Source organism: Prionailurus bengalensis, chromosome D4, assembly GCF_016509475.1.
Source record: "Prionailurus bengalensis isolate Pbe53 chromosome D4, Fcat_Pben_1.1_paternal_pri, whole genome shotgun sequence".
NCBI classification, from domain to species: Eukaryota; Metazoa; Chordata; class Mammalia; order Carnivora; family Felidae; genus Prionailurus; species Prionailurus bengalensis.
In genome coordinates, this window is record NC_057359.1 from 81,596,229 (window position 1) to 81,619,570 (window position 23,342).

The window sequence follows — 23,342 nt, forward strand, 5'->3', positions numbered from 1 at the left end:
TTCCTTTTACTGATTATCCATGACTTATGGCTCCTCGCCCCTGTCTGGGTAGTCACCAGGGGGCCCTGGATCTAGGGTTGAGGATGGAGATGCATGTGGGGTGGGGAGCTGCAGCCTGTCCCAGCACCCCAGGGCCCTCTATCTGCCCCACTCCCTCCTTGAGTCTGCCCTGGCTTGCTCTGTCTCCCTGGAGCAGCTGGCTTTTGTCCCAGTGGAGCATGGGAACAGCTCGGGTGGGGACATAGGAGGGGCTTCCCAGCAGGTCTCCTCTCCCCCACCTGGCATGGTTCCCACCCTGCACCTTGAGGATGCCTGGGCACCTCCTTCAGCTTCCCTGCTGTGGAGCCCACGGAATGGCTCAGTGTGCTGGGGAAACCAAAGGAGAAAATCTTTGGGTGCGGGGACCAGGAGACTCTGTGTGACCTAGTGCCCGTCCCTTCCCCCTGCTAGGATCTGTCGCCCCAGCTATAAAATCGAGGAGCTGGATCTTGGTGTTCCGGGAAGTCGGCAGGTAGATGTGAGTCTGGCTAGAGTGCCAGCCCTGGCCAGCCACGAGCTGGGAGATCTCTGAAAACCATGCCTCCTGATACCCGAGGCTTGCAACAACAGATTTGTGTGCCTCTCAAGGCATCTTACATCAGTCCTCCGGGAGGGTTCTTATGATTATCCCCGTTTCATAGATGGGAATACTGAAGACCAGAAAGGGTAAATACCGGGTCCAAAGTGACACAGCTAGTAAGCTGTAGAGTCTGGATTTGAGCTCAGGTCTCCTGGACTTGAAGCCTGTGGTTTTCATTTCTGGCAGCAGAGGTTCAGGCCGACCCGGGGCCTCAGAGGGCAGAGCCTTCCTGTGCTCCCTGTTGGGTCTGAGGGTAGTGGGTTGCCCATCCAGGAAACCATGTGCAGCCCAGCCTGGACTGCTCCTTGGAGCCCCCTTTCCTCTCTGGGGGTCAAGATGTGTGGTTCAGGCCGGCGCCTCTGGCCTGGCATTCTCCCGGCTCTGCCCTGAAGCCTCGGGTGACCTCAGCATTGCACATAATCTCTGGGCCTCAGTTTCCTATCTGCCAAACGGATACCGTTCTGGTGCCACCGGGCTTCAAAGGCTCACATGCCTCACGGGTCTCAGGTGAAAAACTGCTTTGGTTGCAACCAGAATGATTAATAAAATGTTTTGGCTAGGGCGGGAGCAGAGGAAGTAAGTGGGCGGCGGCGCTGCCGAGGTGACAGCTGGCTGGAGAGGTGGAGCCAGGGAATGGGTGGGGAGGGGGCGGGCCGGGCTGGCCAGAGCTCGGGGCAGAGACGCACCCCAGGGAGCTGACCGTCTACATCCCGCAAGCACCAGCCGCGCTGCCGAACTATGAGCCGTGAGTCCGACCCCGGTGTCCCCAGGAATCCATGCCTTTGCCTTGGCGGAGCCTTGAATGCCAGACTCAGCCCTAATGTCTCTCACTCTGCAGGGAGGAGTCGTTTGCTCCGGTTCCCGCTGCTCCTGCTGCTGCTGCTGCTGCAGCCGCCCCAGGTCCTGCCCGCGGATTCCCGGGCCCCCGCGCCGGGTAGGCGCCCCCCCCCCCCCCGACCCCGGGGAGCCTCCCGTCCTGAGCCCCGGCCTGGCCCCTCCCCCTGCTCTCCCTTCGGGCAAGCCCAGCTTCCCCTTTCTGCTCTCGGTGCCTGGAATGGGGGAGGGCCCTGAGTCGGCGGGAGAGGGGTTCTCTGGAGACCCCCGGGGGTGTGTGGCCTTGGATAGGGCTCTACAGGGGTTTTCTTTGCGGGGGAGGCGGGTGGAGAGGACAGACTGGGATCTCACGGCGGCTTTGGGAGAAGGACAGCCCCTCTCCAGCCCCCTCACCTGTTCTGGGCCCCCAGCTGTCCAGGCTGCGTTTTTCTCCAACAACCCCGTTGTTTCCTGCGGGGGGTGAGGCTGGGGGTCTCTTTCTGAGGAAGCAGCAGGCACCTGTCCAGCCTCTAACTTTCTGGGAACCCATGGGGATTCTCAGCCCGGGGATAGAAGGTCTCCCTTGGTGAGGGTCCGGGTAGAGCAGCCGTTCTGGGAAGACCCGGGGAGGGGGGCGGTGGAAACACATTTATGTACAGAGCTGGGTTGCCTCCCCGAGGTTTACATCCTCACCCAATGGGTAGGTGAGTTAGGCGCAGGTAGGTGCCGTAATTCTCTCTAGCTCGCTCAGCACATGGTGGTCTAAGGGTTTGCACTTGAATCTGTCTTGCCCTAGGCACTTTGCAAACTCTTTCCACAGACAGTCCCCCTCCTCCCCCAACCCCCCACCACTGCCCTCCTTGGTTTCATCACCCAGAAGATGATGGGGAAAGTCAGATCCTGTAAAATTCCACCACTCCTGCACCCCCCTCCCCATGAGTGTATCAGGTTCCAAGTGGAGGAATTCAGCTCCACCCTTAGCCAGCCTCTCTCCCCCAGCTTACTGCTCGTGTGTGCGCGCGCGCGCGTGTGCGCATGTGCGTGTGTGCAAGGCCCGGACGTAGCTTCCTTCACCATCTAGCTGTACGATCCATCCCTCTCTGGGTCTCCATTTCCCATCTGTAAAATGGGGGCAGGAGAGGATGTGGGTGGGGAAAGGGGCTGAGCTCTCTGTTGCGATGCTCTAGCGATTTGGTGCTCAGAGGAGAGAAGAAAGATGTCTATGTGGACTGCGAATCAGACCAGGTTTCTGAGAGAGAGAGAGGGTTTGAGTGGGTGGCATTTGGGGACCCCAGGAAGAGGATGGGGGGTGCTCCAGAGACCAGGTATGAGCAAAGGCCCAGTTAGTGGGAAGAAGAAGACTCATGTGGCCAGCACTTTACAGTTTCCAAGGCCCAGCTTATGGGCTTCCATTTCTTGGTGCTCACAACAGCCCTGCCAGGGAGACGTGTCAGACCCACTTTACAGAAGGGAGCTCTGTGGCCCAGAGGGGAGAGCCCATCCGTCTGAGACCCCAGCAGCAGAGCCAGGGCCGACCAGGCCGCCCCAGTGACCCGACTCCTCAGCCCGTGGATCAGCACAGCACTTCCTCTGAGGCCCCATCCAAGGGGATGGGGATACGAAGGGCTGGTCTGCCCGTCTTCCTGTGTGTTCACTAACACCCAGTGAACCATGGTCTGTGCCATTTTGTTTTTGTCTTTTCTACTTATCTTTATATCAGAAGTGTTTAAATGGAATTATTCTTTTCACTCCACAAACATTCCCAAGGGCTCGCTTTAAGCTAGTTTTTGGCTGGAGCTGGAGGCACGGGGCCGGGAGGGGCCCGCCATCTCATACGGGACAGAAACGCCAACAGACTGTCATCCAAAGGGGTCAGGGCCATGGGTGAGGGCCACACAGGGGTGTGTGAGGCTCAGGGTGGGGAGAAGTTCCCTCTCAAGTGTGAGGAACCGAGGGAGACATCCTGGAGGTGGTGACGTTTGACCTGGACCCTGAAGGAGGTGGTGAGTGCTGGTAAGTGCTCTGAGGCTTTACTGTGAGACCCTGTAAGGTCTTTCTGATAGAAGCAATGGCAGAGATGGAGTCTAAAGGTCTGGATCTCGGGAGGCAGGCAGGAGCATAGGGAGCCGTAGGACAAGGGGCAGGTGCTGGCTGGCAATGTGGGTGAGGTGCCAGGACTCGGGCCTGAGGGTAATTGGGTTGCATAGGTGACTTGGGGTTGAGACTGGAGGCCAGGAAACCTTTAAGGGGCTGCTGCAAGGGTCAAGGACAGAGCGATGACAAGCTGGGTGCAGCAGTACTTTGTGCTTCCAGTCTGTGAGTGAACTGAGGTCCACGATGTCTGGGCATCTGCTCCGGGAAGCCAGAGCCTGTGCCTCACAGGTACAGCAAAGGCCGACCCCCCGCAGAGGAGGGCTGCAGACTCAGCTGAGGGCAGGTGACAGGGGACATTGTTGCTTTGGCTTCTCCGTGTGGGGGAGGAGATAGGCTTGGAGGGCAAGGCCATGCCACGGGAGTCTTAATGCTCAAACTTATCCCCTCTAGCCCCTGGACTTGACTCAGTGCCTTCTCCTTGGCTAGGGACACGGCATGACCTGGCAATCGGAGCTCTGTGCTAGGCAGAGGGGCCTGAGGCCAGTTAGCCCTGGCCCATGGGGAGGGGAATCCAGCCTGTGCCAAGGCCTCCCTGCTGCCTGCCGTCTCCTATCTGCAGCGCCAGCCGGGTCTGTGGGCCATGAGGGGGCTTCCTCTCCAGTTGGCTCTTCCAGCTGTGGGCCCAGCTGTTGGGGCCTGGTGTGGGGGTGCCCGGCCCCTGACTGTTGGCCTGGCTGAGTGTAGGGGCTGGGGCCCAGGTCTGGCTAGTCAGGGCCTTTTTTTTCCTCTTTGGTTGCCAAGCTCCTGGAGCTTCTCTAAATATTATTCTTAAGAGATTTCAGTTCAGTCCCATTAAGGGTCCCTCTTGTTGCCTGGTGTCTGTGCATCCTGGAGGACTTGGTGTTTCTTCATTGTGCCCGGGGCTCTGACTCCTGGGCTGGGGGACATTTCCTTGCCTTAATCCTCAGAAAGTTCTGGAGCCAAGCAGTTCTGGATACTTCTTATTTGTGGGAATGTGTGCGGTATGAGCATACTGATCGACCCCACCTCCGGGGTGGCTTGAAGATTCAGTGAGAGCAAGTTGCAAGGTTCTCAGCTCTGGGCCAGGGGATTCATACTGATGCAAATAATAAAGAAGGGGAGGCTGCAAAGGAGGCCTCCTCAGAGCCCGCCTGCCCCGTCCCCCTTCTGGGAGACACAGGAAAAATGAGGCCCAGAGAGTGGAAGGGACTTGCCCAAAGACACACGACCAGTAAAGAGCAGCCGCTCTCCTGCTCTCTTGATACATTTCCCCCAGCACCTACCTGGCACTTGGCCCTGTGCTGGGAACTTGGTAGATTCGGTGCCTGCACCTCTCCAGTTCTCTTTCTGGATGGCTTATTATGCAGGGTGTCCTCCACTGAGCACAGAACTGGGCCGGCATGAAAGCATGCCAGACTTCAGTTAGACTGAAGGGAGGCCTTTCTTTGTGAGTAGTTCCCAGAGTTCTTGTGGCAGGGGATGGTGATCCCTCTGAGTTCATTCCCAGCTTGTGGATCTAAGTGCCTCTCCTACCCCATCCTTTTCCCAGATCCAGGCCTGAAAACCTCCAGGGAGAGAAAGGGAGGGAAAGAGAGGGAATCCAAGTCTTAGCTCTGGAACTTCAAAGCAGTGGGGCTTGGGCCAGTCTCCTGATGCTGAGCCTGGAATTCTTCCTCTGTGCCCTGCAGGGCGTCTCCCCACCCTCCTGGGAGTGCCAGGCAGATAGAAAGAATGGGGGCACGCAAGGCCGTGGGGTGGTCAGTCGCTAGAGCCCCGGATTTCCCGGCGACTGTGACAGTCCAGCGTGGTCAGGCGCATCCCGGGGAGGAGACACTCAGACTCCACTCTGCTCACCCGGACACCCTGGGGCCCCAGAGGCAGCTGTTTTCCTCACTGGGGAGAACTTTTCCTTCCAGGGGCAGCTGGTGTTTATGGAAAGATCGTGGAGGAGGAGGGAGGGAAGGTTGGATGGTGGGTCTGGGAGGGAGGAGCCTCTGCGTGGACATAGCCTCTCTTGGCAGGAGAGGGGTGCGGGCAGGAGCTGGGGCAGAACTCTAGGGCAGGAAGCAGGAAGCCTCCAGGCTAGCCTTCTGAGCCAGCAGCCAGGGCTGGGAAGATGAGGGATATCTTTGGCCAAGCTCGGGGTAGCCATTCTCCTGGCTTCATTTTATTGACTTTGCAAACATCTGTTGAGTTCTGGCCACCACATCTGGATCCCTTGGGTGGCTGGATCTCTCCAGGACTTGGGTTGAGCCCCAGTGTGTGCATGGCCTGTGTTAGGGAGGAGAAAGTGGGGAAAGTATTGCCCCTTCCCCTGGGGGCTCATGGTGGAGAAGAGCAGGTTGAGTGGGAACACAGAGCGGAGTGAAGGACGTTCATGGGAGGTTTCCTGAGGAGGCAAGGCATGAGCTCTTTGGGAGGGTCAGATGGCCCTGGAGGGAATTGTTAGGGAAGAACCGTGGTCTGGGCAAAAGGAAGGAGAGCTTTTAACTTTGGGGCTAAGGGATGGGGCTGCCACAGAATGAGCTAGAAGGCCCTCTTGAGGTTCTTTTGAAAGCCCTACAGTGGTTAGGGTGGGGAAACTGAGCCAAGTGAAGGGCTGGGCCTTAGCTCCTATGCCTGCTTAGCAGTAGACTGATGTCCATCTGGGTTAAAGGGCCCTGTGTGCCCAGGGTTGGGGGCTGGGCAGTGGGGAGCTACAGGGGGTCCTGGGCAGGTGTATTAAGCAGGTAGGTAGAGTGTCCTGAGCAGGAGGGATCAGTGAGGAGAGTTCCAGAGCCCTGAGCCCACTGGGGTGAGTAATCCCAGTGGGAGTAATCCCACTGCTCCCCCCCCCCCCCTTGGCATTTCTGGGCACATGGCTGTGGGAAGGGAGGCTGCGTCCTGCCTGCTGGGTCTGCCTGTATCAGCTTGATAAGGCCATATCATCCAGCCCTCTTCCTGTAGGCCCCTCCCTTCTGCACTCCCTACGGGGGCCACAGAGATGCCATTGTGGGGCTGTGGGGAGTTGCCAGGGCTTAAACAAAACTATTTGCATGATTCCTGTGATTCTCTTTTTGCTTGCCTGAGTGTATGTGTGTAGGGGGGTGTGGGGGCACTGCTGCTGGGGCCCTCTCCTGGGTCAGGGCCATGAGGACCCTATTCTCTAGGCCCCATGCTGCCAAGTGAAGAGGCTAAGAGTGGAGGGGTTGGTCCTTGCCCAGGGCCATGCCCTCTAACCACAACACCCTTCTGCCACCTCTTGCTACCCTCTTGGCCCCCAATAATCCGTTGTACAAAGAATAGGGGTTCCCTATAATGTTGGCTCTGAGCCTAGATAAGGAAGTGTGTTTGCAGAAGGGAGTCTGGTGTTTTCTGTGTGAAGCTGGTAAAGCAGCCCCTGCCAGGATCCAGGAGACCTGGGTCTGCAGGAGGTCCTGCTCTGTTCTGTGTCCTTGGCCAGGCCTCCGCCTCCCCCTGGGCCTCAGTTTCCTTTGCTGAGCTGTGATGAACACTGAATGAGCTCTGAGAAGCCTACCTCTGCTTTTGAAGAATCACTAAAGCAGTGCAGATTCGAACAAAGGGGCTGTGGTCAGCAAGACCTGGGTTAGATATGAGGAGAGATTCCTGGTGGGGACTTCTCCAAGAGGCAGGAGGGCTGATGCCAGAGCTCCACTCACCCCCTCAGGAGGGTTTTCCAACTATATCTCCCCTGTCCCTTGGTGCCTGACCATCCTCAAGATCCTTGAGCCCAGAGTATGCTTTGACATAGGCCAAGGCTGGGCCTATCAGGAATGGGGGCTGAGATCCCCTCAAACTCACACTTTGTCCACAGGGTTCTGGGAAACTTCTTTCCTTGGACTTGAATGTCAAGTCTTGGGTGGGGGTGGTATGGTGTAAATGAAGGTTGGTTTTGTCTGGTGTGACTTGCTGGGTGACCTGTGTGGGGTTTGCCTTGTCTGGCCTCAGTTTCCCCATCTGCAAGTGGGCATTATGATTCCTGCTCTTCCCCCACTTCTACAAAAATAGAGGGATGGTGGACAATCTCATCTTCCCAGTGTCCAGGTACCTAGAGTTTGTGGGCTGGTCTGAGAGGACCCCCCCATCCTTATCCCTTTCCTGAACTTCACAAACCCAGCCCTTGGTGCTGGGCTCTGACTGGGCAAGAAGTGAATGCTCTAGAAGCCTGTGGTTGTTGTGTCTTATCAGTTGTTTCCTAACCTTTGGTGTCACAATTTGGTGTTTGAACTCTCCCCCTGCCCTATTTTGATGGCATCAAGGAAGAGGTGGGGACTTCCCTTTGGGGCCCATGTGGACTAGGCTAGAGACCAAAACAGGGTCTGACCAGGGCAGGGCCTGGGGCTTCCAGCCATAACTTTGGGAGCAGAGAGGACCCTTAGGTGAACACTGAAGTCCAGAAAGGGCCACCAAGTGAGTTAGGACAGACCTGTGACTTGAGTCCATATGTCTGGCCCCATACTTCCCCATTGGGGACAGGACAGGGGTTGAGAGGTCATCCTCGAGTCACCTCTGATCTCTGCTTCTCCCCTGCAGTGAATCCATGCTGTTACTACCCATGCCAACACCAGGGGATCTGTGTCCGCTTCGGCCTTGACCGCTACCAGTGTGACTGCACCCGCACGGGATATTCTGGCCCCAACTGCACCATCCGTGAGCCGGGCCTCCTGACTCCACTCCTGTCCTGGGCTCCCTTGCTCCCTTGGGCTTGTTCTGAGACCCCCAGTTCCTGCCTTTGTCTCTGGCCTTAGCCCAGTTCTCCTTCCTTGCCTGGCTTTGACCTTTGACACTCTCCCTGACCCGGCTGAAGCAGAGCTCTCCCTCCTGGCATACCTCATGCCCTCGCCCTGTCCCCTGCCCTCTCACATCTGCTTCTGGCTCTGTCATGTGTCATCTCTTCCAAGATTCCATCCTTACTCTGCCCCGTACATTCTGACCGGTTCTGTCCTGGCTTCATTCCCGGTTCCTGTCTTCCACTTGGGCCACTTCTGGTCCTACTAGGAGGCCCGACTGAGTGGCTCCCATTGTCCCTGCAGCCGAGCTATGGACCTGGCTCCGGAATTCACTGCGACCCAGCCCCGCTTTCCTCCACTTCCTGCTGACACATGGGCGCTGGTTCTGGGAGTTTGTCAATGCCACTTTCATCCGAGACATGCTCATGCGCCTGGTACTCACAGGTGGGTGGAGGGTAGCATCCCCCCCACCCCCGTTCTGGGGAGCAGGAAGTCCTTCCAGCTCTTGGAATTCTTGGCATCTAATAAGGGCAGTGGGTTGGGAGACTATGATGCCAGGTTAAACAAGTCCAACCCAAGAGGAGGCAGGGAGGGGGGTGTAACTGGGGATGGGAACCCCCTTGTCACCATATTCTCCCTCTGCAGTGCGTTCCAACCTTATCCCCAGCCCTCCCACCTACAACATAGCATATGACTACATCAGCTGGGAGTCCTTCTCCAACGTGAGCTATTATACTCGTATTCTGCCCTCTGTGCCCCAAGACTGCCCCACGCCCATGGGAACCAAAGGTAATGGAGATGGGGTTGGGAGTCACAGGAGATGCCCTGTTCTCTTTGGGGAAAAGCAGGTGAAAAAGCAATTATTGACCCATTTCCCAGATGGGTGGTCAAAGGCAATACATACGACATATCAGAACCATGGACAAGGACAGGGCTGGGGAATGAGGATAGGAAGGGGTGGTGGAGACTCTTGCCTGTGGTCACCTAAGAAGTCAGTGGCAGAGTCAGACTAGTGCTTCCATATTTCCAGGGTGCCTCTTTGCTTGAAACATGTCTACTGAATTTGTGGGATCTTGCTGAAATGGGGGTGACTTAAGAGTTGAAATGTAGGAAGGAAGGAATACTGTGCTATTTGGGTGCTGACTCCATGTTTGGTTCTTAACTGATATAAATAGTTTACCATGCTTCATCAGTGTAGGTTACACGTAAAGTCAGAGTTTTTTCTTTAGTTTCCCAAGACCCCACTTGTTTGCATTGGCAGGGATCTTCCTCCTAAGTCCTTCTTTCCACTCCACTCCTGACTGCCTGAAAACCCAGGGGTTTACTCAGTTCAGAGCCATGAATTCTGCTTCAAATACAGAGGGGACATGAGAGGCATTGGTCCACTGCTGCCATCACTTCCATCCCTGTCCACATGGTGACACTGTTGAACGCTGGGTCCTGTGCAGCCCTGTGGTTGTGGGCTTTTGTGGGCTCAGCACCTTGCATAGGTATTGATGTCCTAATTTGGGTCTCAGGGCACTACTCTGATGGTTTGCACTCACATGTTTAGCTCCTATGTCTAAAGCATGACTATTCTGCCAGATAGCTGGGTCTTACAGAGTCTCTGGATTCTGCCAGCACTTTGCTGGAACCAGCCCCTTTTCAATGTTAATCCAAGGGGTGAGTCCAGGTTATAGGGTGCAGACCACTCCTTCCAACTTCCCTTTTGGTGAGTTTCCTTTGGGGTGCTTGATCTCCTTGCCTGATAGAGGAAACCAATCGACCATCTCAATCCAGAGAGGTTCTCTTGATCTTGAATCTTCAACACTGAGCCTTGCTTGAGGTACTATGAAAGGGTGCCTTTACCAAAACACAAAAATTCAGTTACTCCTTTCTGTATGGGCATTGGGTACCAACGCATCTGACACTGACATAATTAAGGAAGGCTCTTAATACTTATTCTCATGATGACAGACACCTGCTTTGAGATGACCTGTTGTCTTTACCCCAGACAGAAAGACTGGCATATTTAAAATAGGTTGGCAAACTCCAGCCCACAGCCTAAATCCAGTCCACTTCCTGTTTTGGGAATAAAGTTTTATTAGAACTTCGTCACGCTGATTTGCTTAGGTACCATCTGTGACTGTTTTCCCCACTACAAGAGCAAAGCAGAGTGGATGGTGACAGAGCTTTTTCAGGCAAAACCTGAAAGAAAGATCGACTATCTGGCTTCTTACAGAAAAAGCTTGAAGTTTGCTGATCCTTGATTTACAAGATCCCATCTCACCGGTTCTCAGTCATGCTTACATTATCTCATGTACACCTCAAACTACTGCATAAAATAGGTATTTTACAGATGCCCTATTTTACAGATGAAGGCATCGAGGCTCAGAGAGGTAAAATGACTTATCTATGTTCACACAGTCAGCAAATGGCGTACCCAGATTCAAACATAGGCTACCTTGCTCCAGGGCCAGGGAGTCCAAGATCTTTTTTGTTTTTTGTTTTTTTCTTTATTTATGTTTTATTTACGTTTCTTTCTTCTTTCTTTTTGGTTAACTTTTTTCAGAGTTACAAACACACACAAAAGTTGGGAAGAAAGTATAATAAACTCTTATGTAGTCATTTCTCCGTTTCAATACATATCCATAATTTGCCAATCTTATATCATCTATCCCCCTTGCCTTATTTTTAATGAAGTATTTTAGAGCAAATTTCAAATATCATGCCATTTCACCCATAAATACTTCTAGGGTAGAAAAGGTGCAAGGGGCCATCTGGTAGGAGGAAGGCTGATCTGGGCTTCCTGTGTGGACCAGTTTGGTCCAGTGAGCCCAGAAGGCTGTGGGGCAGGGAGATTGAGACATCAGACAGCTACTGCCCTTCCCTACCTCCCCAACCAGGGAAGAAGCAGTTGCCAGATGCCCAGATTCTGGGCCATCGCTTCCTGCTCAGGAGGAAGTTCATACCTGACCCCCAAGGAACCAACCTCATGTTCGCCTTCTTTGCACAACACTTCACCCACCAGTTCTTCAAAACTTCTGGCAAGATGGGTCCTGGCTTCACCAAGGCCTTGGGACACGGGGTGAGTACCTAGGAGGGGCTCAGGACTTCTCTGGGCCTAACTTAGCACATGTAGGTCACCATCGCTGAGGCGGCACCCCAGTCCGCTGACCGGACCCTCTTTCTGTCCTCAGGTAGATCTCGGCCACATTTATGGGGACAACCTGGAACGTCAGTATCAGCTGCGGCTCTTTAAGGATGGGAAACTCAAATACCAGGTAGCACTGTGGTTGCAGATGGGGCAGTGGGAAAGGCCTCCCGTGGCCTTCCCTGGCAGAGGCCACTGGGGGACCTGAGTGGCGTCTTACAAGGACCAGCTGCAGGAGCTGGAGATGTGTGTGAGGAGGAGAGACAATGAACCCTGGGGGAAGGTGCCGGGCAAGGGAAGCACACTAGGAGCAGACACAGCCTCTCATGTTCTCCTGGGGGGTGGACTTTGGGGTGTCCATCTCCTAGAAGATGAACATTTCCAGTCTGCATATGTACTTGTCATTTTTCCACCATATCATTTGGACACTATGGTGTGCCTGGCACAGACAGTGGAGCAGTGACCAGGATAGTTAATGGGCCCTGACCTTCAGGAACCCACAGCCCATCAGGGCTGCACCCACACACTAGGATGCCAGATCCACGACTTTCTGTTTGCACTAACACTGTCCACCAGAAACGCAATGTGACCAACACATGTCATTACAGTTTCTCTGGTGGCCACATTAAAAAAGGTAAAAAGAAACAGGTGAAATTGACTTTACTACTATATTTTATTTAACCCTCTATGTATAGCCAGAATATTATCATTTCAATGTGTAATTGATACAGAAATTATTTTTGATACAGAAATTATGAATAAAATAGCTCACATTATTTTTTTTTTCATGTTAAATCTTTGAAATGTGATCTGTATTTTATATTCATCGCACATTTCACGTGGGATGCCAAATTTTCATTGGGGATAATCTGATCTGTACTTAGATTTCATAAAGTTACAGCTGAAAAGCAGGTTCACATGCTCACGTTGTTCTGAGCATACTTAAAGGTTTTCCAACTGCTGAAGTGTCAGTAAATCTGAATTAAATAAAGTTAAAGATTCAGTTCTTCATTCACGCCAGCCACATGTCTAGTGCTCAACAGCTACACGTGACTCCTGGTTACCGTATTGGACCACACAAATCTAGACAAACCCAAACCCAAGCCCAAAGTTCACTGCTGAATCTTTAAGGCTAAGAACAATATTTGGCATGTAGTAGGCCCTCGGTGTATATTTATTGAATGATTGAAAAGGCTGCCATATAATCAATTACACTTGTGATCACCCGCTAGGAAAAAGCTCTGTGAGTGTTCAGAGGGCGGGGCAGGCTTCCCTGGGAAGTTCAGATACACCAAGAGCTGCAGGGATGATGAGTTCAGGAAGCCAAGACGGGAAAAGGGCTTTCCAGCTAGCAGTGCCTGGACTTAGAGAGGAGAAGCAGCTGGTGTGGCTCGGAGGAGTGAGGGAAGGGAAGTGTGGCTGCCTGGACACCCAAATGATGGCAGGCGAGGGTGGAGTTGCCTGTGGGGCCGCGTTTAGGATCTCTGATTTCTGCCAAGAGCAGAGAGAGAACTTGGAAGGGTGTGAAGCCAGGGCATGATACTAGATTTGGGTTTTGTTTGTTTTTTTAAAGGATTACTCTGGCTGTGGTACTGGGAATGGACTGTCTAGGACAAGTGTCAATGTAGGGAGACATTGATGAGAGGGGTCAGCATGGAGGATGAGAGTGGGTTAGAAGCAGGTGGTGGCAGTGGGGATAGAGAGAAAGGGACCCGTTCTAAGAAAGATTTAGGAACTAGAATCGGCTAGAACCATCAGCCTGGGTTACAGAAGATGGGCAGTTGCCCTGAGTGATATGGGCAGCTGTCAGAAGGGAGGGTGTCAGCTCTGGCAGGTGCAGGCACCTGCCCTGTCCCCAGGTTGCCAGGCGGCCCCATCCCGCAGGTGCTGCATGGAGAGATGTACCCGCCATCGGTGGAGGAGGCGCCGGTGTTGATGCACTACCCACGAAACATTCCACCCCAGAGCCAGATGGCTGTGGGTCAGGAGGTGTTTGGGCTGCTTCCCGGGCTCATGCTCTATGCCACGCTCTGGCTGCGTGAGCACAACCGCGTGTGTGACCTGCTGAAGGCTGAGCACCCCACCTGGGGTGATGAGCAACTCTTCCAGACGGCCCGCCTCATCCTTATCGGTGAGGACTCCAGACCAGCCCTGTCCTGGAAGGTCATGTCCTCCATCCTAAAAAGCAGGGTGTGTGTGGGGGGAGGGGGGCTTGGGGAGAGAGAGTTGAGATTAGGACCCCACCTCCTCTACTTACCAGCTATAAGACCTGGAGCAGTCCCCTTCCCCTATGTGAGCCTCAGTTTCCAAATCTGGACACTGGAGGTAATGATAATTGTAAGGATTTGTAGAGATGATGAAAAGCACTTAGCACATAGTAGGCCTTTGGAAAATGGATGGCTGTGATGGTCAATTATGGTGACTTACAGCAGATTTGATTAGCTACCCCCATCTGTCTCCCCATTGTACTGCCCCAGAAGCACACAGTGACATCCCCAGCGTGTGCAGGTCAGATTCTAGCCTGCCCTGCCTTCAGGAGTCCTGTTTCTGCTCTGCATGCATCCGCCTTCCTGGAGTTTGGTAGCTTCTGGGTGACTCAGGGACAAGATATTTTTGTGTCCCTTACGGGGGCGAGTCTGCAGCCTAAAATGTCAGATGGTTTCCTGCCTGGGAGCTTGGTCCCTGACACCCCTGTCCAGACGGTGTTCACTCTGAGTCACCAGTAACCACTTTCCCTTGCCTCTGGGCATCACTGGGCATGGCTGGTTCCAATTATATTGCCTGATTCACTAGGGCCTGGAAGAGCCAGGCATCAGGGATAGCAACAGTCTAAAGAAGGAGAAGGGGCTTGTGCTGAAGTCCTAGCATTTTGGAGACTGACTAGAAAGGGCAAGTCTGTGGCTGGAAGCTGGTGTCGAAGCTGTGATCAAAGGTAATGAAGCTGTATGTCCAGTGCTTCGGCTAACCTTCCCCCAACAATGCTATTAACCAGATATGATTACCCTTGTGAAAATTAAGATTCAGAGAGGTTAAGTGAAATCTCCAAGGCTACTCAGTAGAGGTCTGGCTGCTGCAGGAGCTCCTGCTTCTTGCACCACATCGCAAGCGGAGCTCCTTCCTGGGTGGGGGGAGGGGGTTTCCCCACACGCCCACACATAGCCATCCTCCTTCCCGCCTGCATGTGGTCATACTCCCAATTACACAGGGCCCTGGGCCAGGCTGCTTCTGTCTGCTATTCCCAATGGTCCCATCCATAGTATCACGATGCATATTTTACGGAGAAGGAAGGTGAGGTTCAGACAGATGAGGTGACACAGCTCAAGCTTGGAGAGGGGAGAGGGAGGCTAGGAATGGTGATGCCAGGCTCTGGACCTTACCGATGGCAAATCTCATGGCTCCAGATCAATTTGCTAGAAGCCAGTTTGTCTCATGGCTAATTGGCTAAAGTAATCAGTTCTTTTTCCTATCTTGATGACCAGTTTTCATTCTGTTATGGAACGTTCAGTTTGGTTCTTCCCTGCCTCTTTGACTTGAAGCTGGTTACTGAGGGGGCAGAGGAAAAGCTGTTCATGAGAGTTCTGATGTGTAAGAAAATGCAAGACATGTACATGGGACTAGATTCATCTTAAATCCTCAGCCTGCCTCTTTTGCTCCTGCGGCAGCTCTGAGGGGTCTCTCTGAAGCTGTCCTCACTCCTGGAGGCTCACTCTGAGAGCCCCCATGAAGTTAATCTCCACTTTCTCATCATTTGTGACCACTCCCACATCTTGTGGGAGGGTGATCACCATAAGGCCACAAAACCAATTCTCGGGCACTTCCTTCCATGTCCTGCTTAGCTGGGCCTATGACATCCCTTTGGAATGTGGGAATAGCATTTGGCTCTTGTCTTGGGACATTGGTCCAACATGAGACAGGAAGCTCCTTTCTTGGGGCTCCTGGGCGGCTCAGTCAGTTAAATGCCTGACGACTGATTTTGGCTCAGGTCATGATCTCATGGTTGTGAGATTGAGCCCCTCATTGGGCTCCATGCTGAGTGTGGGACCTGCTTAAGATTCTCTCTCTCTCCCTCTGCCCCTCCTTCACTCATGCTTTCTCTCTCTTTCAAAAGAAAAAAAACTCCATTTTCACACCCTGTTACAAAAAGACTAAGTGAAACTGGCCCCCCAAATTCACCACCAACAATAAAGAAGCGAGAAGCAAGCACCATTCATGAGCTGGCCTGCCTCCTGAGCCAGGTGGCCAAGTCCCTGTGCTCCCCTGACTTTGCCCAACCCCCCACCCCCAGGGGAGACCATCAAGATTGTGATTGAGGAGTATGTGCAGCAGTTGAGCGGTTACTTCCTGCAGCTGAAGTTTGACCCGGAGCTGCTGTTCGGCGTCCAGTTCCAGTACCGAAACCGCATTGCCATGGAGTTCAACCAGCTGTACCACTGGCACCCGCTCATGCCTGACTCCTTCAAGGTGGGCTCCCGGGAGTACAGCTATGAGCAGTTCCTGTTCAACACCTCCATGCTGGTGGACTATGGGGTCGAGGCCCTGGTGGATGCCTTCTCTCGCCAGAGCGCTGGCCGGGTGAGCCTCGGGAGCGTGGGGGAGGGCAGATGGGGTCTGGGGTGCAACAGACCCAGACCCAAAGCCCAGTGTGCTTTTCTGTTCCATAAGGGTGGTGCCACTCCGACATTCCTTTACCCATTCCTTTATTCCTCCTCTTGTCTTTCGTTCACTCAGTAATAGCAGGCATTACTCTGGGTGCTGGGGGATAGAGTGGTGAGCAAGGTCAGCGTGGTTCTTGGCTCCTTGTCCTCTTGCCACTGACACCCTAGTGAGGAACAATAGCCATAGAACAGCTAACATCATGTGAGCACTTACTATGTGCAAGGCACTGTGCCAGGTGCTCTTCTGACATTATCAGAATTATAAGAGCATGTTAAGAGCCACAATACAAAGAGCCCACAGTGCTTTGAGAACTTGGGGAGGAGCTTGTGACCCAGTGTGGAGAGCTGTAGATAAGGAAATGATGTCTGCGCAGAGATCCAAAGGATGGCTAGAGCTCTCCCAGGGAGAGGGGTTGTGTTAATGGCAGGGGACGATCATGCTCCTGGTGGAGGGCACAGCATGGCAAAGGCCTGGAGGTCAGAGGGCATGGCAATTTGAGGACCGTGAGGACATTCAGGGCACGGTAATATATGCGAAGGTGTCTTCACATAGTTGGTCTTTATCAAATTACAGGCCTCCGTTACAGGCATAATTGTCCCCATCCCCCATTCATAGGTTGAAGTCCTAACCCTCTGTGCTCAGAATTGTGGCCATATTAGGAGACAGGGCCTTTACAGAGGTCATTAAGGTTAAATGAGCTCAAAGGATGGGCCGCACTGTGACTGGTGCCCTTATGCGGAGAGGAGATTAGGGTATAGACATACACAGTGGGAAGACTTAGGGGGAAGATGACCATGGATGAACCAAGGACAGAGGCCTCAGAATGAAGCCCACCTTGCTGACACCTTGACCTTGGACTTCTGGCCTCCAGACTGGTAAATTTCTGTTGTTTAAGCTCCCCAAGCTGTGATACTTTGTTATGGCCACCCTAGCAAATTAATACAGCATGTTCCCTGGAATTTCTAAGCAGCTCCCTCCTGAATCTCTCCTCCTCCATGCTTGGAAGCCCCTATCTCCTCTGTCCTAGCCCTGCTCCCCGCGCTTCTCTCTGATCCTTCTCCCTAAGCCCTATCATGATATTGTGGCACCCTGTGGATTTAGGTCTACCGCTGGTAATTTGATTGGAATAGCATGTGCTACCACCAATGGGCAGCTTCTGGCTGATTTATGGCCTCTCTTCTCTGTGGGGACACAGAGATGAACAGAGATAGCAGCTTTGTGTGGGGCTGTGTCATTTCCAAAGCATTTTCAAAGAGCGGCCATGGTGCTGTGGGAAAAGCCCCGGGGTTGTACTTGGCCCAAGGCAAGTCATAAGTGTGTCACCTCTCAGGATGTTCAAGAGAGCATGGGCAGTGATAAAACAGGGCTTCCCCTGATAATTGCCACACGTGGCTGTTGTCTGGGGGTGGGGGGTTACCATGTGACCAACACTGAGATAACTGCTTTGCATACTTTATCTTGCTAATGTCACCACAAGGGATCAGGTGAATGCTCTTGCCTTCCCCATTTTTTGCATATGAAGGAACTGAAATTTAAGTAATTTGCTCAAGGTCCCTGCATGAGTTTCCTAGGGCTGCCTTAACAAAGGACCACAAACTGAGTTTATTTTATTATTTCACATTTCTGGAGGGTAGAAGGTGTGGGCAGGGCTATGTGCTCTCTCTGAAAGCTCCTGGGGAAAATCTGTCCCATGCCTTTGTCTTAGTTTCTGCTGGCTACTGACCATCCTCTTAGACACCTCATGCCAATGCCAACATGGAGTCTTCCTGAGTCCCTGTTTTCTCTGAGGACATCAGTGGTTGTCAGGATCCCCCTAAGGGAGAATGACCTCATCTTCACTTGATTACACCTATTTCCAAATGAGGTCACCTTCACAGGTGGTGGGGATTAAGATTTCAACATATCTCTTTGGGGGACACAAATCAACCCACAATGGTCCCACAGGTTGTAAATGGTGGAACCGACATTTGCACTGGCCTCTGCTAGCTTTGCTCTGCTCCAAGTTGCATGACTTCACCCAATTATGATTTTCCTCCTTCCCATCCAGTTATATTTGTTCTATTTAAACAGAACTCTTTCTTAAGTATTGACATTATCAATTCATCCCAAGTAATAGAGTTTTCTTTAGACCAATACTCCTTAACTGTTATGAATCAGAATTTTTCTCTGGAGCCTTTTGATCACACCAGGTTACCTGAACTCTATTTTCATTCCTTTAACAGGATATTACACCACCCCTTGGTCTTGGAGTTAAACTCCAAGTTTAGTTAAGCTAAAGTTGTAGATACACTATAGTTTTCATGGCAAGATTTTAGCTCCCTCCCTGCTAGCTTATGACTGCTCCCTGCCCAGGAGACCTGGGCAGAAGGAAGGAGAAACAACAGACTTAGTCACCTGCATTTCCATGAGTAGCTTTATCTGGTGTGAATGCAGTGACATGATACTCTGTGTTCCTACCTTCTGGCTCTGAGTTTCCCTTTTCTAGTGGTGGTCGGTTAATAGTAGTTCACTTTTGAGGCATTTGGGTGGCTCAGTTGGTTCAGCGTCTGACTCTGGCTCAGGTTATGGTCTCATGGTTCATGAGCTCCTGGGGGGCTTGCAGTTGTCAGTGTAGAGCCCGCTTCTGATTCCTCTGTCCCTCTCTGTCTGCCCCTACCCCACTCATGCGGATGCACTCGAAAATAAATAAAATATAAAATAAATAAATAAATAAATAAATAAAACATTAAAGTGTTGTTAAAAATAAATAAACATTAAAAAATGGTTCACTTTTTTTAAAGATAATTTTTTAAATATTTATTTTTGAGAGAGAGAGAGTGCACGTGAGAGCATATGTGAGCCGGGGAGAGGCAGAGAGACAGGGACACAATCCCAAGCAGGCTCTGAGCTGCTGACAGCACAAGCCCAACATGGGGCTCAAACTCACAAACCGTGAGATGATGCATGACCTGAGCTGAAATCAAGAGTTGGATGCTTAACTGGCTGAGCCACCCGGGCATCCCAACAGTGCCTCACTTTTTAATCATTAGAATTTTGTTGAATCTCGATGCTATAATACAGGAATGAAAACCAATAGGAAAAAGCTCCTTAGCAGGACCCCCCCCCCCCAGCTGAATGATTAAGCATCTCTATTCTTTGATAAAAACAGATTTGAAGAATACCATAAAGTTTCGGCTCCCAAAACTAACATCTGTCCATCCATTTGTTTCTCATGTGCTGTCTCAGAACCCCCTCTGCCCATCCAGATTTCATTTCCAGAGCCACAATGCCCTTCCTTCTACTTGAGCTCCTGGCTAGTGCCATTCTGCCATTTCTTTTATGGAATCCTAGTTGCTGAATCTAAAACTTGCAGAACCTTTTGTAACAGGATGTTGGGATTCTCACTTAAATGCAAAGCATTGGGGAATAGTGTGGCTGGTAAGCCACTGGAGAGGTCCTGTTGGCCCACTGCCACTTTAACGATGAGGAAGCTGAGACACAGGGGTGTTCCTGAAAAAGCACGACAGTGGCAGACCTGGGGCTGAGTCCCCAGCATGGTGACTGCTGGATGCAGCCATGCTCTGTCTGGGCTTGGGAAGAGCTCCTAACCTGAAGATCTCCTCTAGAATACTGTGGCCTGGCTCTCAGACCACAGCTATGTTTATGTCTTGGCAGATTGGTGGGGGTAGGAACATGGACCACCATGTCTTGCATGTGGCTGTCGATGTCATCAAGGAATCCCGTGAGTTGCGGCTGCAGCCCTTCAATGAATACCGCAAGAGGTTCGGCCTGAGACCCTACACGTCCTTTCAGGAGCTCACAGGTGAGCAGCTGTTTCCTGGACGTGGGTCCCTCGAGGGACTCGCAGTGAAGTGAGGGGGACATTGTGGAAACAGACTGTGGAGGTCATGAGGGGTGTGTGAGCACCGTGCTGGAGGGTCAGGGAGGTGAGGGGTGGGAAGGGAACAAATGATCCCTCTTGGGGAAAGAAAGTGGTTTCTCAGCTGGCTTTGAAGGAGATAAATAGGGATATTCTGGATGGAGACCAAGGGGGAAAGCATTCTAGGTAGAAGAACAGAAGGGACAAAGGCACAGAAGCCATTAAGAATGAACCTGTGGTGGTGGTGGGGGGTGCACAGTGGTGGGTGTGGCTGGAGCAAGGTGCTTATGTGTGGGGAGGGGTGGGGTTAGGGGCCAAATTGTGTAGAACCTTGGATTCTATGTAAAAGAATTTGGGTTTTACTCTATCTAGTGGTTCCTAAATATCTACTTACGGACCAGTTGCCTCAGAATCACTTAGGAAACTGATTAAAAATATCAAATCCCAGATATCTCTCTCCAAGATTCTGATTCAGTAGGCCTGCATGGTGCCAAGAATCTATATGTATGTGTGTATAGTATATACACTTCTTTTTCTTTCTTTCTTTCTTTCTTTCTTTCTTTCTTTCTTTCTTCTTTCTTTCATTCTAGCTGTGGACTGCCAAGAGTTTGGGAACTGTTGTCATAAACAGTGGGAGGATTTTCTTTCTCTTTCTTTCTTTCTTTCTTTCTTCCTTTCTTTCCTGCTGTGGACTGCCAAGAGTTTGGGAACTGTTGTCATAAACAGTGGGAGGGCTTGAGCAGGGTGTGACATAACTGTGTGCCTTATAGAGGGAAATGGGTAGGGAAGCTCAATGTCTGTCTCCCTTTTGCCACTATCTGTGAATATGTGGTCTTCATAGACTGGGGAGTGAGCTCCCCATAATTCTGGAACCACAATCTCTGTCACTCTTTAATTTCCTGTGACAGTCCAGAGGGGGAAGAGAACACTATAACTAAATCTCTATGTGAGCTTGGACAGGTTACATCACATCTCTGAGCTCCAGAAGAATGAAGGGACTTGAATTAGCATACGTCCTTGAAACCTGCCTGTGAAGGAAGCAAGACGGATAGTGTCTCCCTGTTGTCACCATTATGCAGTTAGGGCACAGAGAAGAGACATGAGTTGTTCAAGGTCACATGCTGTCCGGTGGCCCATCCAGGCCCTTGATTCCTTCTTTAGTAGCATTCCTTCCCTAGATGCAGCCATGGAGAAGGGTCAGTCAGCCAGGCCAGATGTTAGGGCATGTACTCAATTGTTCAGCTGCTCTTCTGAAGTCCCGTACTCTCTCCAGAAAAAGGTGGGCCTAGAAGTTTCCCTCCCCACATTAACCTTAATGGTGCCATGATTCTGACTCTAGCTTCCCCCCTTGCAGGAGAGAAGGAGATGGCAGCTGAGTTGGAGGAGCTGTATGGAGACATCGATGCCTTGGAGTTCTTCCCAGGGCTGCTTCTGGAGAAGTGCCATCCAAATTCCATCTTTGGGGAGAGTATGATAGAAATTGGGGCCCCCTTTTCTCTCAAGGGCCTCCTAGGGAATCCCATCTGTTCTCCAGAGTATTGGAAGCCAAGCACATTTGGTGGTGAGATGGGCTTCAATATGGTCAAGACAGCCACGCTGAAGAAGTTGGTCTGCCTCAACACCAAGACTTGTCCCTATGTTTCCTTCCATGTGCCCGACCCCCACCAGGATGATGGGCCTGGTGTGGAGCGGCCATCTACAGAGCTCTGAGGGGGGAGAGCAGCAGCACTCTTGGGGGGTGGACTTTGTGCTGGTCATCCCAGAAAGTTGAGGCCAGGGTTGTTGAAAGTCTTAAATGTTGGGTATCTGGTTTGGCATTGAGAGTATCAAGGTCAACATTTAGAACTTTGTGTCTCTCACCCATTATCTGGAATATTGTGGTCTTGTTTGTTATTCTAAATGCTGAATTATTGATTGACCATCCAGAATGTTAGGAGCGATTCTTATTTGGCATCCCAGAACACCGGGTTCCTGGTTGATGACCTAGAATGTCAGATTTCTGGTTGAATTGGAACATAGGCATTCTGAAATGTGGAGCTCCTGATGAAATCATCTAGAAAGTTAGGGATTCTCATTTTGCATTCTAGAATTCTGGGTGGCCCTCCAGAATGTTGATTTTCCAAATGGCAATTCAGAATGTTGTACTCCTGGTTCCTGATCCAGAATGGTGACTGGTATGCCAGATCAGTCTTGATCTGAATATCTAGACTGGTGATTTGATTCATTTTCCTGTTCGGTAAGATATCCACAGAGCAGGAGAATCTATGGTCTAAGGTCTAACAAGAATGCATTTCCCAACTCTGTGCCTGCACTGAGGGGGCAAGGAAGTAGGGTGTTCTTAAACCCCAACTTAGACCCTGGTCCAAGGAGGGAGAACAGGTGGGCTCTTTCCAGGCCATTGGTTGGAAGCCACCAGAGTTCTATCGCCATCCATGTCTTGACTCATGGAAGCTGTTTCTCATGAAGCTAATAAAATTCTTTTTCCAAATTGCCTGCTATGTATCACTTTTCATCCCATTTCCAGAAGCAGAGGTGATACTGGTGTGGCCTTTCTCCTAGTTGCAAGCTTGATGGGCAGGTCTTGAGACCTTCCACTAGGGCCCCTAGCTCATCACCTAGCTTTTCCACCACTGATCTCCATTTCCCATTGTGGGTCAGGCATTGTCCCTTCCAGGCTGCTCTCCTGAAATCCACAACTCCCCAGCCCCAGGAGACAGAGCATTCAGTACCCACCATCTGATTAGAATAATTTCCTTCCTTACAAAGAATACAAGGGCAGAGACGAGGGCATCTGGGGAGGATAGCACTTACTGTGTGCCAATTTCCCACATTTACTTCTCATTTATTCTTACCCAAGAGTATGAAGTACGTGGCATAATCCTCGTTTCAAAAATGAGGAAACCGAGACTCAGGATGGTCAAGTGGCATGCCTCACAGGTGCCAGAGCCAGACCAGGACCCAGGTCTGGCTGGATCTGGAGTTGGGCTCTTCCCCCATCCAAATTCCTCTTTCTTCCTGATTTAACTCAGTTCCAGGCCTGATCTTGCCTCTCTGGCTCAGGGTCAGAGGCAGAAGGTGGGGTGTAGCTACTGCATGCTATGCTTTCAGTCACATTGATTTTGCTAAGTGCTTACTACACATCAGTCACTGCTACAGGCTTGGGGCTATTAGCAGTGATTGAGACAGACAAGGCTTTTGTCGGTGTGGAGCTCACATTCCACTGGGGCTAGAGCAGATGATAAAAAAATAATGAAATAAGACAAAGGCAAGGTGAGTATGCTTTCCCTTCTAACCCATACTACTCTGCCTTCCCTTGCTTGGCTCCTAAGACTTGAGACCCTTTCCCAGCCACATAGACCACCCACTCCGCATAGCTAGCCAGGAGAGGACAGGGCAGAGGGGAAAGGTAAGAGGTTA

General features: G+C 51.7%; 1 protein-coding gene across 1 annotated transcript; it reads left to right on the forward strand.

The window, feature by feature from the left end:
- The first annotated feature begins 1,196 nt into the window (after window positions 1–1,196).
- Window positions 1,197–22,413, forward strand: PTGS1 (prostaglandin-endoperoxide synthase 1). Its single transcript, XM_043567288.1, has 11 exons — window positions 1,197–1,364; window positions 1,458–1,553; window positions 8,081–8,197; window positions 8,581–8,721; window positions 8,923–9,066; window positions 11,163–11,344; window positions 11,457–11,540; window positions 13,295–13,541; window positions 15,696–15,982; window positions 19,721–19,868; window positions 21,280–22,413. Exons 1-11 carry the CDS (start codon window positions 1,358–1,360, stop codon window positions 21,633–21,635), a joined length of 1,809 nt encoding a protein of 602 aa, XP_043423223.1. The 5' UTR covers window positions 1,197–1,357; the 3' UTR covers window positions 21,636–22,413.
- Window positions 22,414–23,342: the final 929 nt, after the last annotated feature.

Coding starts and splice junctions, on each gene's coding strand:
- PTGS1 (XM_043567288.1), top strand. Junction 15,983..19,720: donor CTCGCCAGAGCGCTGGCCGG/GTGAGCCTCGGG, acceptor ATGTCTTGGCAG/ATTGGTGGGGGTAGGAACAT. Junction 19,869..21,279: donor GTCCTTTCAGGAGCTCACAG/GTGAGCAGCTGT, acceptor CCCCCCTTGCAG/GAGAGAAGGAGATGGCAGCT.